This window comes from Melozone crissalis, unplaced genomic scaffold (assembly GCF_028551555.1).
Source record: "Melozone crissalis strain CALT ecotype California unplaced genomic scaffold, PUWL_Pcris_2 ptg000027l_1, whole genome shotgun sequence".
Taxonomy (NCBI): domain Eukaryota; kingdom Metazoa; phylum Chordata; class Aves; order Passeriformes; family Passerellidae; genus Melozone; species Melozone crissalis.
The window spans coordinates 76,381,083-76,395,008 of NW_026535805.1; the positions used below are offsets into that span (position 1 = coordinate 76,381,083).

General features: G+C 35.3%; 1 protein-coding gene across 1 annotated transcript in view; it reads right to left on the bottom strand.

The window, feature by feature from the left end:
- The window catches only part of SENP6 (SUMO specific peptidase 6), a 71,972-nt gene that overhangs the window by 5,763 nt on the left and 52,283 nt on the right, over nt 1-13,926 (bottom strand). The window contains exons 15-22 of the mRNA XM_054279377.1: nt 11,973-12,199; nt 11,260-11,366; nt 11,058-11,174; nt 10,104-10,226; nt 9,781-9,873; nt 6,312-6,745; nt 3,252-3,355; nt 1,046-1,134 (exon numbers count right to left, since the gene is read on the bottom strand). Of these exons, the coding sequence (XP_054135352.1) occupies nt 1,046-1,134; nt 3,252-3,355; nt 6,312-6,745; nt 9,781-9,873; nt 10,104-10,226; nt 11,058-11,174; nt 11,260-11,366; nt 11,973-12,199 (1,294 nt within the window). The remainder of the gene's footprint in view (nt 1-1,045; nt 1,135-3,251; nt 3,356-6,311; nt 6,746-9,780; nt 9,874-10,103; nt 10,227-11,057; nt 11,175-11,259; nt 11,367-11,972; nt 12,200-13,926) is intronic.

The following is a 13,926-nucleotide window of genomic DNA, read 5'->3' on the forward strand; positions in this document are numbered from 1 at the left end:
ATGCTAATAGTATTTAAGTGCCCTTAATGACTTTTGGTACTTAAGCATCAAAGATGTTATGAAATTTCACATTGGATTAAAATATGGTCTGCTGGAAAGTATTATGTACAGATAATCTGTCATCAAAATGGGACAAATTTAGCCAAGCTATAATCAGAAGCTCATAAATATTCTTAAAACACAACACAGATGGACTTTTTCTTGAAAACGTATTAAGTCCTATGTTCCATAACATATATAAATCTGTAATTCTATTCTGCCTTCTAAGAATGTACTGTGAGTGTACTGTGAAAGCCTTCACCTTTCTGTAAGCCTTGTAGTCACAAGAAAGATAATACAAAAATAGATAAATTATGAAAAAAATACAAAAACTGTCAAGACGGCAATACTAGCAGCAATATTTCTGGATTTCGAATCATGCATCTATCACACCATAATGCAAAGAACTGTAGTAAATATTTACTAAGAAATTATTCCTGGGTATCAAATATTGAAAAAGAAAAGTTTTCAAATCCAGAACAGATAAAAAAAATATTTAAGAAGTGTGGAACTCTTTTATTAGAGGAAAAAAACCAGAGAGAAACAATAAAGAGGAACAGCTATCTTATTTAGATAAGAAAAGGGGGCAGTTAAAAATTACTCCAATATTCCTTTACTAATTTGAGTAGTGATAAAGGTTTTTTTCACTTTTAATTATTTAAAAACATTAATCTGCTTTTTAATATAGGATACATTTGAACATGCTTCTGCACCTTGTTTTTGTAGAAATCCAAGTGCAAAATACCAAAGAACAGCCTTATTGTAAGAAACAATCTTCATTTGCCTGATGCAGCACACAGGCTTAACAGAAATCAAAAAAGCTATTGTTTCACTAGTTGTTTCATTCAATAAATTTTCTGCTCACTGAAGACTTTAATAAGAAGTTCTCTCTCAAATCCAAACAGCATGCTGATTAAGGTTCATGTATGACTATTTCTCAAAATTATTATCTTTTATATTTCATAAACTTCTATGAAATCTCCATTTTAACTGTTTTAATACTTACTGTTTGCAGATAGTTGGCTTCAGGTACCATTGTCCCATTTCTGAATTACAGTTATCATCTACAAGGCCACCATCATCACTACTGTCTTCCTACAGAAGCAATGTTATTGCAGGTATTTAAATGCTAATAGTTTTTTTTTTTTTTCAAACAGATGCAAAGGAATTTATTGTTACATTTAACATTTTCATTCAATACCAATAACTGAGTTTAATAAAGAAATCATAGCTTTAATCCGAAATTATTCACTGTTTATTAGGCTGACCAACTTTTAGCGACATGGTTTCTGAAATTCATGCTGGAATGACATGGATTGAATGCTGCTATTTATTTCAGCTGTGAAACTATAAAAATACGTCTAAACTGTGAAACAATAAAATGCAACCGACATGTTCAAAACACTGTGGCTTAGAAGAGGTCAATCTCCATTATCTGGTTCTAATACAAATTATCAGCACTTTTCATTGCCAGTCAATACTAGAAATTTGCTTGGCAGTTTCAAACATGTTTTCTTCTAGGTGAAATGAGACAAGATTTGCAACAAGCTGAGAAATAAATCTCTATTTTTGTTCCAAAATGCAACAACTTTCTTCTTAGGGCAAGGAAAATTAAACCATGACACACAGGACTACGGACTGCAAAAACAGTCACATCACAAGCCTGGAAATATCCTCTGGCCTTTTGATTTCAATACTGACTGCTAGGAACGATACAGAAGTTTTATGAACAAAAGCACTAAGTTGTTGCATCTAAAAGAATTCCAGTGATCCATAGTTTCTCACCCTTCCATTGAATTCAACATTTCTTCACAGATGACAGCATTATGGGGAAGGAGGTCCTTTCCAATAATGGGAATCCCTGTACCAGCATGATTTATTAACATTTTTGTGTGCATTGTGTACATTTCACTAACACACAGGATCTTGGCACTGAAATCCTCAAGCTATGCCATGAATATGTTACCATATTAGAAACTACTGCCTTGCTCCTCATACACTTGTTTTTGTTGCAGCCTCAACTCCTTTTTTGGCAGATGAAAAGGTTGGTCCCCTCAGTTTGTCATGCTCATTTCTAAACTCGCTTTGTGCATTCTAGAATATATCAGTGACAGCTTCTGCCTGAATTAAATTTTAAGCTACACAGCAACAAACGAGCTTGGAATTTGTTCCTTTCCTCAAAGAACGCAGCTGGCCACGTGCTTGCTTCCCTGCCTTCATGCCATGTATTTCACAGACTGGAAATACTGTACTACTTATTCTCCATCTTCTGGAAAGTCTATCTGCTACAAAACTGACAGGCAGTTCCATCAGGCAAAACTCAGAATGTCTGCACAGCTGGCATGACAGGAGACATGGGCTAAGTCCAGCTGAAAACACATTTAGGTTTCAACATCAACTGGAGCTTTTATATGTATATATGTGTACACATATACATGGCTACTTGGAAGTCATTACAGAGAGCTGCAGATTGAAAAATAATAGCTTTTTCTGGACTCAGAGGACCAGAAAAGGTTATACACTTGGGCCATGAGCAGGCAGGCCAGTTAAGAAGAGCAAATGTGTAACTTCTGGCCTGCTCGCATTGAACTTACACTTATAGAAGCATCAGAGCTATGGAATAATGCCCTCACACCCAGCCCTGAGTGAATCAGGGACATTTTAATATTCAGTCTTCCCACAGCTTTAAAATCTAAATGTTTTCCAATATGAACAAGAACGGCACTTGATTATAAATTCATGCTGTGTAAATCTGATTAGGAGAAGCACCAATGAAACAAAACAACAAAGCAACACATACTTATAAATGTGTCTGGTTATATCCAGGAAATACAGCTGAAAGAAGAGTAACTTGTTCTTGGGTTTAGTAGATGAACATGGAGTGGAGGAGACAAAAGATAGAAGTGTACTGACTTTAAGTGCTCCCACTAAAATCACTGTGTAATATTGTCATTACAGAAAACACTCACAAAATTAAATGCAGGATCAGTTCAGCAGTTTTCTATTAAACAGACAAATGAACAAACGTATAATCCTCTCTGTCAGCTAACCTGCAGATTTTTGTAGGGAACCAGTGCTTTGGACTTGACACTTGTAAAGATAAGTAGCTTCAGATAATGCACATTCACAATCTGTACACTGGTTTTAAGCTGTCCATTCAAAATACAACACAACAGTTCACATTTCCTAAATAAAATTGCTAAATTCTTTACCTGGTTATCTTGGTCTTCAGAAAAATCTATAAGCTCATCTTCATTTAGTTTACTGCCATCAGCTGAGTCTTCACTATAGTTTAGTCTGATTTTGTGCAATCCATCTGTATCAATCACACACAGCAGGGTATTTAAATATCAAATACTATGTCAGCACTGAAAACCAAACTCATTTTAAATACCTCAGATTTCCTCAGGATTGCTTAAAGTAACTGTGATACAGCTAACATATAATTTATTTATGCATTTCAACAAAAGTGATAAGTTTCTTCTAATTAGGCCAACAGAAACTGTTTCCTATTGTGTGAAACACCTAAATAAATTTGAAACACCTGGACTAAAACCCACTATGAAATTTCCCCACAGTTCCATGGAGCCTTTATAAGAGTCTAAATTGATTTTGCCACCAAAATGGGCACTCTGATATGCTCTCTAAAATGACCACCAACTCCTATCCCTAGCTGGTTCCTTTCATATCACCAAATACATCCATACACACAGTGAGTGGATCACACTGAAAAAGGCAGTCACTAGCTTATTATTTTTCAACTGCAATAATTTCTTCCATCAATTCACTGTGGAGACTTGTGTGGGTAGAAGGGGAAAGGCAGCTTGGGAACACACTAATGGGGAGGGCAGAATGAAGGATCAGCTCTCCTGGGAGCAGCAGCTTAGAAATATTTCAGTTCATTGCATAAAAGATTAACTCTAAATTCACTCCCAATTGCCTCTATATATTTAGTCACATATTTAGTGGGAAACAATGTCAGGAGAAAAAAAAAAATCAATGTTCTAGCTGTACCTGTATAAGAAGCAAATATAGACAGCTACAGGCTCACTAGTCTTACTACTGCCATACAAGAACAGATTTTGATGGAAAAAAACAGTAAACTGTGGAAATAAATGAAAAGTAATTCATGCCAGCAAAACTTGAAATCTTCCTAGAAATGGGCTACTGTAATACATCAAAACAATGACAAAAATAATACTGGTTATGGTGTCATTGGAGGACATATTACCTATTAAAGGAAACTAGGTTTTCTGTAATAGTAAATAGGGCAGTGAAGTAGCTAGTGGAAAAAAAAAGGAGAACACACACATTTGAGAATATTTCAAAAGAGATGTTAAGGTAACACTTTGGAAAGAGGTCACCAGTGCAGTTCCACAGGGAAAAACTTGGGAATTAGTCTTACTCAGTATCTTTGAAAAGACCTTAGCATAAGAAGTAGGTCATATACTAATGTAACACATTTAAAAAAAATAAGTATTAATATTGAGACAAAACACATCTTGTTCAAAAACTGAGAAAAAAATTATTAGATAAGTAATAAAAATAGATATATTTTGGATGACTTCAAAGTTATTTGGGTATGAACTTCTACACATTCACAAGTTCAACACCAGGATTTAGTTTAAGATCAAGCCATCTGAGTTTAGACTCCCATGTACAGTCAGCTTCTAGGGTCTCCATGTCAGGAAACCAGCATCAGAGCACAGAACTACTTAACTGAACAGCTACTCTGTATCTGTTGTAGGAGGAGAAGAGAAAGTCTCCTGGGCTCACTGACTACCAGAGGCACGTGCTGTCTTTTAAAGGATATCCAGGACTTACAGGGATGGATTTGGCACAGTCAAGATCCACACCCATCTGGAGCAATAGATGAAGGCTGCTCAGATAACCCAAGGCAGAATGCCTATCTTCCATCTGGTTGAAATGGAAGTTTAAATACAGTGCATCTAAATTTAGCTGCCTAAACACATCCTTAGGGTCAATCTCAGCCTTAAATCAGGACTGTGCCCCCTTAGAACATCCGCTTTAATGAAAGGGTGCATCATCTTCAATACTTGAGCAAGAGAATCTGAGCATTCAAGTTAGAAAGAGAATTATCATCAGCTGCCAATACAATGCAGCCAGAAAAAATCCCACAGGAAATGTAATCCTAGCAAAAACCTGTCATAAGGCACACTCCAACTAATTACAGAGAAGCAACAGTAGCAGCATCCTACTGCTGACATCCCATCATATAGCAGCAATATCATAAATGGGAACAATCACACACAAAGTGAAAAATTGACTCAAACAAGAACACATCTACATCCACCACCAGCACCTGTCCAAGACCCTCTAGGAACAGTGACAATGTTATCACAAATTAATACATTTAGAATAGAAATGAGTACTATTTATACCCACAAAGATACTGAAGTTGTAATAGCCTGCGGTATACAGATTAAACCATACAACTGGTAATATTTTCAGAACTTTACTACATAAGGTACACAATTCCTTACTCTATAAACTGTCAGTAGGAATACTACTGGTGACTAAAGTAAAAGCCTTTGCATAGTAATTTTCCTACTCTATGCCTTAAGGAGATCCAAATGTTGCAGTGAACAGAGAAAACAACCCTTTTCTACTTCCTTCACCTGCCTTTAAAAGTATGCCAGCTCCTTTGTTCACTTGGGTACAAACTGCAGATTGGTGAGCTCAGTCTCCACAGCAGCAATGAATTGAGAAAGCCTCTCTACGTGTAACACAGTGGAGAAAATTCTTTTTTGCTTTTAGAATTATTTCCTTCTTACTCTTTTTACACACCTTCTTATCAGGACATTAAGGAAATTAACAGTGTTGAAGCAAAACATGAAATGATAAAAGACACTCATATTAAGGCTGTTCACAATCTTAGGTCAGCTCTCCCCTGCACATCCATTATAAGGATCCAAGGTCAACCACTATTCTTTCCCTAACAACTGCAATCTTGAGGGATGCAAAGTGGCATCTACAGAATTATTTTGTTTGAAAAAAGGTCACAGAATTGAAAAATTCATCTGATTTAGGAAAACAGTGTTTTATCTCCAGCCCTTTGCCGTGAGAGTTCTGTCAAAAGCCACAAAAACCTGTAAAATGCAATACCTATGAATCACTTATATTGCAAGCACTTGAAGTTAAGCCATATAGTAAGCTTTTGAAGTATGAAGTTTACACCATTGCAGAAGTAGTAATAGATCTGAAATCTCCAAATATTTCATTAAAATGTGCATATTTTTACAATTACATACCCATAGATTGGCTAGCAGCTGTGAATTCACCCTGTATACCGTTTTCATCCAGAGTTCTATGGTCTAGTTTATGGCATGCTGATTCCACAGTGTTAGGTTCTTCCACATCACTGTCTATTTGATTCAGTTTTTTGAAAGCACTTTTTCCCCTACAAGGACTTCTTCTACAACATGAAGATTCACTGTCCTCTATTTCAGTGTTTGGGTCGATTAAAGCTGTACTGTACTTTTTGGTAAATGTCTTCTTTGCTGTAGACTTGGAAGGCGAGTTTTGTCCATCTAATTCATTTGGCAAAGGAGATGGTGTGCTGCTCTCTCCATCTGAAGAGGAACATTTCATCGGCATTGCAGCATTTTCAAGGAAATGGGGATTTGGTTCATATTTGGGTTTTTCTAAACCAGGGAAACAGATAACAGCCAAAAACCAATGGGCGCTGCAATGGAAAAAATACATTAAAAACTTGCAATTACATGAATGCCCCCATAATTATTCAAAGACAAACTTTAATAGCTGCTCACTTTTCTGACCAGGTTTTACTCAAGCCTTCACAGGCTTCTGTAAAAGTACAATTTCTCCATGCAAATAACCACCAACAAATTAATTAATATGATGTGGTTAGCTGAAAACAGGTGCTGTCTTAAATATTTATTTCAATTTGCTCACACTTTATAATTTTTTTTATTTCTCTGAATCAAAGCTTATTTCTTTTTTAACATTTTCTTCATTAATGCATTAATTAAAAATTGTAGAGTTCATGTTTTATGGCTGTTTGAAGTTTTCTAGTAGTTCAGCACTAGCAACACAAGTAGTCAGATCTAATGGTATGGCTGAATTGTCCATAATGTTCCACCTATGTGATCTCACAACTGTATGTAACACTTCACATTTTTAATGAAATCTTGTCAACAGTAAGTTAAAGAAGGAGAAAAAAAAAGAGTGCTCCTAATGCCATCACAATGGCTCTGCTGTCTTCGTCACCCTTCACAGAACTTACATTCTAAGTTTTCCAAATCAAAAACAGTTATATCCCCCAACACAAAGGGCAAATTTGGCAACAGTTTTCTCCTATTTCCTTGCTTCTTCAGGCTTCACTGACTTGCCACTCAATCAGAACCAGAGCAGCAGCAAATTTAGGGACTGAGGCATTACAAGTGGATTTTGATTGTCCAATTAAGAAATTTTCCAAGGGATCTTTGATTGTCTACAGCAAATAACAGAAGCTAGCTATATATTATACAGGTGAAGTCACATTTTAATGTGTTTTAGGAGACAAAAGAAAAAGCAGTAGCTGAAACATGCATGTCTAACTGCCGTGCTAAAAAAATAATTAGATGGTTATGAAGCCCAAACTGCATCAAAACTTAATGGCAATTAAAGTAAGTGGCTATTGAAAGCAGCATGTGTGGCATGGTTTGTCTTGAATGATTCACCACATCTAATAAATGAACATATTAAGTACTGCTCAGCCCTGGAAAGTGTGTGTATTTTATTAACAGAGACTTTATGTACCAATCATGTCAGCAGACTAGCATATTAACCTGGATGTAAAAAGAGAACAGCCTGTTACTTTTAAGAGAACAATGCGTTTTCACTGGAGACCTGAACAAGAAGGACTGTACAGCCAAAGGACACAGATGTAGTCATGGTTAAATCAAAACACACTCTTCTGAAAACTATTCTGCCCTGGAGCCAACCTGCCCACCTCCACTTACTGCAGACTGACAGCTGGTTACATGATGAGTCTACATTCCCTAATCTAGTGGTTATGAGATAGTCTGGAAAAACTTGTTTGAACTAGACACCAAAATACAGCAACTCCCCATCAAACCACCACTTTCTCATCTCCCTGGCTACTTAGTTATTTTTCTGCTCTGCAACATTCTTACAGTACCTACCAGGAAATCACTGTTGCAAATCAAGGTCCTACCATCACCACTTGACAAGGTTCAGCTTAAGGTGAAGGGACAGTTCTAGGAAGTGTGAACAGGACTATATCCAGGTGACAGATGCACACCAGGAGTACATTTCTCATGCTCTAATCACAACAGGATGAGTCCATGAGACCAAGCTACTCTAACTTGAAATCACCAACTCACACATGGTGTGAATGTTATGCCTTCAGTACGAACTGTTATGTTCTACTTGCTGAGAAAGACACTGCTTTAGTTCCTTGTCACTAAATGAACAAGACATTGAAAACTACTGTGTTTTAAGTTACTAGCAACATAAATAATTCTTATAAAACCACAGAACTATTTATTTTCCTTTTCAGGAACTTCTAATTCACACTCATTTCTCCTATGCCTAACCCACGTGCATATGTGAATGACACATGGGAAGATGGTGGGAAGTGAACTGTAAAACAAGTGCAAAGGCAACTTAAAATTTAAATGACACACAAAACAAAAGTTTTAGTACTTTCAAGTTTCATGTGAGAAGGATGAAGTCTGCAGTGGACAGGGACCGGCAGTGGACTTTACACCTGAGTCAACAAAATCCCCTAGATCTGGATGTCTTGCCAGAGGTCATGGTACATCAAAAACTAAAGTTAGTGCTGATGAACACCTTTGTTGGGGAAATACAACTTCATAAAAAGGACAGATCTATGTATGACCAGTTATCTCGTAACTGCCTCTATTCTGATAGCCTCAGAATTCAGCTGGAGAGGAGGCAGGAAAACGAGAAGATTTAGAAATTTGCCTCCCACTGCACAATGGCACAGTACCGAGATAAATCATGTTTTATTAAGAAAAACCTCTTTTTCAATTTTTGAAACATCAGCTAGGTATGCCTATGAGATGTTAGTTAGAAAATTCCTGTCTATCTGTCCTTATTTTGTTTTTATTGCTTATGTTTAAAAGACAGTACTTTAACTTTCATAAATATATTGGCTTAAGAACTGTTTAGATTATTTCTGTGATATAGAGAAATGTGTTTGTGACAACTTGCTCTGATCTTAAGGAAAGCAAGCATTATCAAAGCTCTTAGTAACCACTAGAATGCTAATGGTCTGCTTCCTGACCCTTAACAAATAGCAGGACAAAGGGATATAAAGAAAAAGAATAAAGTTCTCAAGGCAGTAGTGATTTTCAATTAAAATTTCTTTCAATATCCATTTATTGTAACTAAAGATCCCATCTATACCAGAGAGGTCTCATTAGAAAGGACTAAAAATGATAAATCCAAAAGTTACCAATGCCAGAAGCTTAGAAGAAAGAATGCAAGAGATTGAGGTAAAATCTAGAAAAAGTACTCACAGAAGTTAATTTCAGCTGTCTTTATATTGTCTGATAATTCTTACAGTACAACATTTAAAGGTCTTACATAACTACTTAATTTTTATCACCTGGAAAAAGATGTTTATTCTCTTAATTTTTAACTTCAATTCTTATTGTAATGTAACTTTCAATTTCAGAATTATGAAGCTTAAGCATTTACCAAATGTGCTAAAAAAGTATGTTCACTTACGCTTCATTAAGGGGAACAAAAATGAAATCTTTCTCAAAAATATCAACATGCCGTGTCCACGTTTTTACTCGCCCATGTCGCTTCTGCTGTATTCTGGAAGAAGAAAACAACATACAATTTGTAGGGTGGCTTATTTTATTTGAGGGAGCATTTTCCAGATATTTTCACCTTAACAGGTTGTTAAGATTTTCAAGGGATATTCTATGTCTGCTACAAATCTGGATGTTTCCTAGAGTTCTGCTTATTTCTCTCTGTATAGCATCTGTTTTTGGGAATCTTCATTGCATTTGCTCTATGTTAAACTGACTTATCAAGAGACTTACGAAAGGTTTGAAGTTTCATGAATATTTCTTCTTTCTCTTTGATTAAGGCGTTTATAAAAGAATGAACTGAACACATGTATCCTATCAGCATCTTCTTTTTTCAGCTTTTCAAGTACCAAATACCTAATTAGTTAAAAAAAAGAAAAAATAATGGAGGTTTTAATTCAAAGTACTCAGCAACAGAGTAAAAATGACTGCTAACAGGTGTTCCCCACCAAATTGTAGCAGCTTCTCACAGAACAGCTATTTGGAGCTGACTATCCACAGGAACTAATTAATGCAAAACATATGTAAATATTTCAAGGTATTAATATTTCAAGATGTTATTGCTCTGCTCAATCAACAAGCCCTTCTACTCTTATTGTATTTATTTTTGTTTCATGGCAGGAAAACAAATTTTCAAGGAGTTTTTACATAAAAACCTATCTAAGAGACCTGTATTTTGTATTTGAGCCACCAGATCTCCAAACAGTCCCAAGAGTGACACATTAATTTGATTTTTACTTCTAAAATATGTTAATAGACTGAAAAATACACATACACACTTTATGTGTGGAATAAAACCAGCAGCATGTAACAATTTAATATAATTCTAACATCTGTAGCCTCAGTGACAGCACAAAATTAACTTATGTATTACATTAATCAAAACAAATTCCAGGAAACACAGCTACTCTGGAAAGAACAACTGAACTTTAAAAAAGCCTTTTCTTTTTTTTTCCAGTTAAATTTGCTCTTGAGATGTTAAAAAGTTTAAAGAACCTTTCTCCAGGTAAGAATAATGTCACTGTTAAGCAGGACAAGAGAAGAACCAAACTTTCTTGCAAGACCAAAAACAACCTTTAAAATTACAGCTATACATAGTTGTTGACCTATGAATTTTTAAGTTTTAAAGTTAACTTTTCAAGTTTCAAAGTAAAAGACGACTAAAAACTGATGTGAAATAAAACTTACTTTAAATAAAAATCAATAATAACATCATTTAAAAATTCTCCTTCATTTAGACAATGGAGGTCTTCGTTGGTCACAGAAATACCACCTTTAGCTGGAGAAGGTGGATAAACTATCAACCTGAGAAGAAAAATACATTCAATAAGAAGTATGAAATGCCAAAAACCCCTCAGAGAATTATTACAGGCAAAAATAAATATCTTACTTTTCTATAGGACCAATAAATACTGTATGTGGTTCGCCAATTTCTTCATCATCATCAAAAAATGGTAACTGTTTATTTCGTTGCTGCATTTTGGACTCAGAAGCAACCTTAGGAGAATAGAGTCAATATTAAATTGCATACTGTGCTCAATTTTAATGAATAAAACTTTGTGAAGTAATGGTAATAAAACTTTGTGAAGTCCAGCAGTGTAATATCTGTTTTGAGAACTTCAAGTCTGTGGATTTTTTTCCTTTCCTACCTCATCTATTACACTTAGGTCTTTGCTCATTTCTTGCAGAATCACAAAACTTTCTAATTCTTTAAAAAGTAGTTGTTTAATGAAAGCATTAATTAACTGTAACTACCACAGTGTAACTTAATTTCTTGTTTGAAATACCATAATTTTACCAGTTGGAAAAAGTTATGTTGTCTGATTATAGTAAAGATTTCTCATCCCTTAATAATTTTTAAGTAACAACATTACTTGTGGACCATTGTATAATTTTACAATCAAACAGTACCTAAAAAGTACTGTGAATGTACAGACTATTTCCCATAGTTTCATAATCCACCAGGGACCACTCTGGGAATTTTCATATAAAAGCCATCAAAAGTTGATGGAATTTTTTTTTTGGCTGACTAACACACTATCCTTAGTATATTTGTAACCCGTGTAACACAATGACTTAGTTCTAAAACAAAATCATAGTTACATTTTTTATTTTGCTTTCTCTGTGAGATGGGCTTCCTTTGGAATTGTCCTCCAAGCACTTAGTAAATGCAACAAGCCTGGCATTGGCTTCTTCAAAGGAAATTTTCACAAAGAAGTCAGAAATGTTATTTCTAATACCAATGTCCATAATTATTTTTTCAAATATTGAATTTGCATGAGGATCAAGACCAGTTTCAAAAATTAAAATTATGTACTGTTCTTCCTGACCTGCAAAAAAAGCAGAGAGAAAATTATTCATTTAGGAATAAAATAAAGCATGTTGCAATTATAAACAGATTACATGGAATTTTAGGGCAACACGAGTACACACTGCTGATAATGTATGTAAGAAGTAATACAGATGTGAGCAGACAAGAGAGAAGGACTAACTGCCAAACCTTTTTTATCAGCATCTGCAAAGAGTGCATTCAAATTCTACCTTAATCAAGAAATGTTAAATATTACATCTGATAAATTTTTAAATGACACTAATGCAAAGCTAAAACATTTTGAAATAACATCTTTGTTATCAGAGAGTAAGACTCTAACCAATACTTTTTCTTACTGCAGTTCCTACCCTATTATTTCACTACAATTTAAAAACTGTACATTCGGTGTAACTTCCTCTCTGATCCTAGAAGACTGTGCTATAAACATCACTGTTTTTGAAGAAGCTGGAGAGAATTACTGTGATCAATTGGCTGTTATATAAATATCATCCATTTTTATGATCTGAAAAACCAAAAAGCAGTAAATTGCTCTAAAAGGAATTATTCTACACAGTCAGAAAAAGTAACAGAATTCAGGCTGCAAATCCCAGTCTCATGCTGCTGCAAACAGAGAGCTGCCAGGACCTGTTTTTCCATTTTTCAGACACAAGCATAACCATTTCCCTTTGGTCATTCTTAACCCAGCATGGTAACTCTTGAGAAAAATAATTCCTCAGCAGCACAATTCCCAATCCAATGCACACAGAATTCAGATATCTGACTGGCTTTTGGGTGTTTTGTTTTGGGAGCTAGCCATGTACATGCAATTGCTTACACAGCTCTGGATACAGGCTTAAATTAATTTCATTGCTTACAAAGCAGAGAGCAAGTGTGCTATCACAAAGTGCTCCTGCATATCAAATGCAATAAAGCAGCTGGATATAAACCTCTGTGCCACAGCCTCAAGGAGAAGAGCTAGGTGGGGACACTGCTGAGAGCCATTCTCACACAGACATCTTTCTTCTTTTTTGTGAACACCTATATCCACCTGGGGTCTAATTCCTGCTCCCAGAATTTTGTCCAAGTCTCCTGCATGCTCTCCAATTACTTCTGTAATTGTAAGACTCCTTACAGCTCATACTTCTTACAGGACATGGATGAGACTATTACACAGTACTATGGGAGCACTCCATTCTAAAATTGCTGAAAGCATTCTTCCTCTGTTTGAATGCATTCGTGTATGTACAAAACTGTGTGTAAGTATAAATAACCACAAAATCTAACCTGAAGAAAAGCCTATTGAAGAGAAAGAGGACTAAATGTCACATTTAACGGGTGTGCATATTAAGATGCTAGGACCTTGAAAATTATGTAGAAATTAAATTAAATTTTAATATATATTAAGATAATCCACATATTCTCCAAGCAGGTATTTGTCTATCTCACATCATCATGACAAGTATGCCAGGAGAAAAAACCCCAAGCCAGCCTATACAACAGTTTTACTAAAACTAAAGCCTGTCAGCAGAACAGCATACATGGCAGAAGTATTACAAAAGTTGACATATAAATGTAAAGGCTTCTATACAAAAACTAACCAAACCAACTTGCTTTAATTCAGTACAAATATTAGTGAAAAAACCTGTACTAAATTGACTGAGTGTTATAACTAGCATGTTACTGGACAAAGAGGATGCCCAGCTGTTCTGAACTGTACTCTTTCTCAGCCTGGGAAGGTAATAGTAC